Source organism: Alnus glutinosa, chromosome 8 (assembly GCF_958979055.1).
Source record: "Alnus glutinosa chromosome 8, dhAlnGlut1.1, whole genome shotgun sequence".
NCBI classification, from domain to species: domain Eukaryota; kingdom Viridiplantae; phylum Streptophyta; class Magnoliopsida; order Fagales; family Betulaceae; genus Alnus; species Alnus glutinosa.
In genome coordinates this window covers 7,612,889-7,618,676 of record NC_084893.1, presented here as the reverse complement: position 1 = coordinate 7,618,676, position 5,788 = coordinate 7,612,889, and the positions used below count along the sequence as shown (strand labels likewise).

The window sequence follows — 5,788 nt, the reverse complement described above, 5'->3', positions numbered from 1 at the left end:
AATTAAAACCCCATGAGTCTATTTAATCTCACTTTACACTTATTGGAGTAAGTGCTGTCTTAATTTTTCAACTATGAGTTAAATGATTTGTGATGTTCTGACGTGCTTGTGGTGTTCACCTTGTTGAATTTACTCATGATGTAGAAACCATGTATTTGTGTGGAGGGAGGCGTGAGTGGAGGCTGTGCCCTCACGCATATCTCCTCCTCCTAGCTTTTAGAGTATTTTTTTAGGTTTTGATTTTATTTTTGTTATTATGTGTAGTTAAAATTGTTGAAGAACAATAATATTTTTATGTAAGTTTATATTATTCAATTTTATAAGTTTTTTATTTTCAATTATTCTACTCCAATTCAATTATTAAGATGATTTTTAGATATTTATTATTATTTACAGATACATGTGACGATTTGAGATAGTTTTATTTAATTAATTGCTGGAGTTTTTATTTATCAAACATTGAATATTCATTGTGTTTCGTTCTACGGATACATTTGATGATTTAGTTTAAACTAGATTCTTTGAATGATTTAATTAAATTTTGAAACATAGTAGAATATATATAAGATTTGTATGGTGAGAACTTCGATTATGTATTAATGAATATGAGAATATATTGCTGTAATTTGGTGGGTTTGAATTTCAAAATCTTAGTGGTTAGCACCTTATCTGTTGGAGAAATAATCAGCTCCAAAGACACGTGGGCCTAAGGTAGTATCGGGGGCCGAGCCCATCGGGTTGGCCCGGCCAGATTAGACCCAAGTACAAGACCATTCGTTATCTCCAAAAAGACGGATATTCAGAATATATCAAAATAGGCTTCTATCCCATCAAATATGGGATAAGGTACCTAATAGAATGACATTAGCTAAAGAGAGTGTCATGTCCAGTTTGGACTCTACTACCTAATTTGAATTCTATGAAGATAAGATTAAAGACTATATGATTTAGAACTCAGACTCCCAATTAGATTATGCTCCAAGCACTCAAGTAGTTTTATAACTGCGAACTGTGAGTCTATAAATAAGACTACTGCGTCAGGTATTTGAAACAAGTAGATTCTCTGAACTCTTGAGATTACTGATATTATCCAGAAAATAAGTTTGAACTGACTTAGGCATCGGAGTGAGGGTCCGGTCGGCACCCCCGACGAGCCGTTTGTTATTTTGCAGATTACGAGGAGAACGAACATCGAGGAAGGCAACGAATCACAAGGCAACACGTCACCGTACCAGAAACTGTACCAAAAGTTTGGCGCCGTCTGTGGGAACGACAAATCGTTCTTGCGAAAAAAAAAATCCACAACGGTGACTGCGTGATCAAATCAAGTTTGGAATCCTAGATCGGAATCTGGTAACACCAAATCGGTGCTGAAAATATACAGATGTGTTACACGGGTGTACAGTCTCAAATTCGTATTTGCACAAATTCAGAATTTGTTCGGTGATGATGGGTCGATTTGTTTCTGAAAAACAAATCAGAAAAAAAAAAAAAAAAAAAAAAAAAAAAAAAAAACCGACGGGTATGTCCAACCCAGTCCGGCTATGGTTTCTTCCCTGATGAACGGAGAACCCCTCGGCTAGTCGGCTCTTCCCCTTCTGCCGCCAGAGAACATCACGATCTGGTCTTGCTGCCGGTGGTGCCGAGTCAGTTGGTGATTGATGGTAGGAGATCAAGCTCGTCTCCAGATGATTCAAGTAGACAACCGGGCTTTGATCGCAACCCACCGGAATCTAAAGCCAGATCCAGAACCACCAGCGCCGGAGAAGGAATCCGATGCCCAAGATTCACCACTGCAGATATGCAGGAAGGCATGTAGATCTGCCATCAACTAAGGCAGATCGGCACATGGAGACACAATGATAATCAAGCGGAATTTGAAATCCCAAATACCGAGTCTGAAACGGAGCAAACTCGGCGATTCGGCGGGTGAGGATGATGACAGCTCGACCGTGTCTCGGAAGAAGAGGAAGACCAACACCAAGAATGGATATTACCCTTTCAATCTTCTCGGCGAAGTCGCCACCGGCATAATCCCCGTGAGCTTCCGAGGGATTCTCAGCTCCGAGAAGGGCTTCGCTGCCTCGTGGTGTACCGAATTGTCGTGCTCCCCCGGCGAGGTCGAGTCGAAAACGAAGGGCCGTGATTCGACGAGAGCTAAGGCGAAGAGTGATCGTGCGGTTGCAGCGGCGGAGGTTCCACGGCCGCTGCTGGTGAGAACGTCTCGGGGCCGAGTCCAGGTACTTCCTTCACGGTTTAACGATTCAGTTATTGAGAATTGGAGGAAAGACAGCAAGACTAGCTTGCGTGATTATAGTTTTAATGAGGATGCTGAATGCAAAAAAGATAAATTTAGCTTTAAAACGCCAAAAACCGGTTTGAAAAAAGATCGGAACGACGAGAAAACTGGATTCAAGTGGAGGAAATATGTGACATTATGTGAAGAAGAGGAGGGGGAAGAAGAAGCGTATCTGGAGTTTAGGAATTGCAATAATGTTAGGAAGTATTTGAGCTCACGGAGCACACTGACATCGTTGAATGAGCAGTTGGGGGAAGACGAGAAGTGCCCGGTTGAGGAAATCGAGGAACAGGTTGAGTTTTTGGAGAATGGTGAGAGGAAACACGGGTTGTATGGGCCGGAGGACTTCTATTCGGGTGACATAGTGTGGGAAAAGCCGGGGAAGAAGGAGCCTCATTGGCCTGCCATTGTAATTGATCCAATGAGACAAGCGCCTGAATTGGTTTTGAGGTCTTGCATACCTGATGCGGCTTGTGTAGTGTTTTACGGGTACTCTGGAAATGAGAATCAACGGGATTATGCATGGGTCAAGCGTGGGATGATTTTTTCATTCATGGATTATGTAGATAGGTTCCAGGAGCAGTCCGAATTGAATGGCTGCAAGCCGTGTGAATTTCAGATGGCAATAGAGGAGGCGCTTTTGGCAGAAAGTTGGTTTATAGAGAAGTTGATGGCAGATATAAACATTGCGGCAGGGAACACAACCTGTGATGAATCTATTCAGCTTAGGGGGATTCAAGAGGCTACTGGTTCAAACCAGGATCCAGACCAGAAGGAAAGAAAATAAGACTCAGTGAAAAGTTAGATCCGAGGTGTTCTACCGAGGAGAAAAGTTATTTCCGAGGTGTTTTATCGAGGCGAAAAGTTAGATCCGAGGTGTTTTACCGAGGTGAAAAGTTAGATCCGAGGTGTTCTACCGAGGAGAAAAGTTAGATCTGAGGTGTTTTACCGAGGCGAAAAGTTAGATCCGAGGTGTTCTACCGAGGAGAAAAGTTAGATCTGAGGTGTTCTACCGAGGAGAAAAGTTAGATCCGAGGTGTTTTACCGAGGCGAAAAGTTAGATCCGAGGTGTTTTACCGAGGAGAAAATTTAGATCCGAGGTGTTCTACCGAGGAGAAAAGTTAGATCCGAGGGTGTTCTACCGAGGAGAAAAGTTAGATCCGAGGGTGTTCTACCGAAGAGAAAGGATAGATCCGAGGGTGTTCTACCCAAGTGAAAAGATAGATCCGAGGGTGTTCTATCAAGGTGAAAAGATAGACCCGAGGGTGTCATACCGAGAAGAAAGTATATTCCGAGAAGTTTGATCCGAGGGCATTCTACCAAGGAGAAAAGCTAGACGCGAGGGTATTCTACCGAGACGAAAAGTATGTACCGAGACGACACATACCGAGAGTATTATTCCGAGGGTACTATCCTGAAGACCCTATGCCCAAGCTTCTAGTTCCAAATAGCATAGTCCGAAGACCCCTCCAGATTTGCCATCCTCCGAAGTGCACAGTCACATGCCGAGGGACCAATCCGAACCGAGGGTCCACTTAAGGAACTCTCCCAAAGAGCCCCATATCGAGGGGCGTGCAAGATAAGGAATTCCAAGTAAGACAGTTCATCTTCATCGAATTCACCAGATAAGTTCATACTCTTCTTTTACAAACATGATTCATGTTAAAGTAAGGATAAATGTTGGTTTCGATCAACCAGGAAAAAAAAATATATATATATATATATATATATATATATATATATATATATATATATATATATATATATATATATATATATATATATATATATATATATATATATATATATATATGCATGCACTTGTACGCTTTGCCGAAATGTATATATATTTTGATAAAATAGACTCATGTGTTGAGGCTTCACTCCTGTCGTGAGTGAAAGGATCACAAAATCATCCCGACGGATGAAAAGAATATATGGTGCTACTGTGCATTCTGCTATTTTGTTTTAGTATATGCAGTGCTTTGTTAACCCTTTTCGCAGAAAAGATATGGGGAGACAACCCTTACAACAAATTATACAAGGAAAGTCTCTCGGTCAGTCCAACACCGAGAGCCAAGGAGACAACCTTGCAGAAAAAACAAGGAAAGTCTCTCGGTTAGTCCAACACCGAGAGCTGGGGAGACAACCCTGCAGAAAAAACAAGGAAAGTCTCTCAGTTAGTCCAACACCGAGAGCAAGGAAGAACAGACAGTCCCCAGGTATTGATTGATCTCTGCTAAGAATAAAGCAGCAGTCCGAGACAGAATGGAAGCACTTCTTCATCAAACTTCTCCAAAGATGATCAAGCTACATCAGCGTCCATCTGACTCCTCCCCTCGAACGACTCGAAAGAGTTATGGTGGGGATGCTCAGGAAAGAAATCCGCCCGAATCCTTTCCTCGAACAACCCGAAAGGGTCATGGAAAGGATACAAAGGGTTGAAACCCTCCGGTTGGGGGTTTCCGAAGGATGAGGACTAGGATCCGCTCGATTCCTTTCCTCGAACAACCCGAAAGGGTCATGGAAAGGATACAAAGGGTTCAAACCCCTCGGTTGGGGGTTTCCGGAGGATAAGACTAAGGATATCCAGAAAAGAATCCGCCCGAATCCTTTCCTCGGACAACCCGAAAGGGTCATGGAAAGGATACAAAGGGTTGAAACCTCCCGGTTGGGTGTTTCCGAAGGATAAGGTTATGGATATCCCGATTAGAATCCGCCCGAATCCTTTCCTCAAACAACCCGAAAGGGTCATGGAAAGGATACAAAGGGTTGAAACCTCCCGGTTGGAGGTTTCCGAAGGATAAGGTTAATGATATCCCGAATCCTTTCCTCGAACGACCCGAAAGGGTTATGGAAAGGATACGACGGCGGGATTGCAGGCTTTCGGAAGGACAAGAACATCCAAGATAGAATCGGCCCAAGTCCTTTCCTCGGACGACCCGAAATGGTTATGGAAAGGACACCAAGACAAGAAACCTCTTGGTTGAAGGTCTCCAGATGCTATGAACATGGATCATCTAAATTCAGAGATGAGGAAATTGAAAGGTTAAGATTTCAATTCAGTAATTTCATTTCAGTAATATATAAAGTCTTCTACAGGTTACAAAGATTTCAGAAAGGTAAAGCTTCAGCAAGGTAAACAGGAAGAAAAAGCTTCAGTGTGACAGAGCTTCAGGAAAGATCTAGGAAGATAAAGATTCAAAAAGATAAAGAGGATGTAAAGCTTCAGAAAGGTAAACATGATGAAAAAGCTTCAGGATGATAGAACTTCAGGAAAGATTCAGAAAGATAAAGCATCAAAAAGATAAAGCTTCAGAAAGAGTTTCAGTAAAGATTCAGGAAGATAAAGCTTCAAGGATGACAAAGCTTCAGGAAAACAAACAGGAAGGTAAAGGTTTAGAAAAACAGATCTTCAAGAAGAAAAAGGTTCAGGGAGATAAAGTTTCAGAACGACAAAGCTTTAGGATGACAAAGCTTCAGAATGAT

At 42.1% G+C, this 5,788-nt stretch overlaps 1 protein-coding gene across 1 annotated transcript; it reads left to right on the top strand.

The window, feature by feature from the left end:
• Window positions 1–1,859: 1,859 nt before the first annotated feature.
• Window positions 1,860–3,086, top strand: LOC133876071 (histone-lysine N-methyltransferase ATX4-like). The gene has a single exon (XM_062314364.1). It carries the CDS (start codon window positions 1,860–1,862, stop codon window positions 3,084–3,086), a length of 1,227 nt encoding a protein of 408 aa, XP_062170348.1.
• The last annotated feature ends 2,702 nt before the right edge of the window (window positions 3,087–5,788 follow it).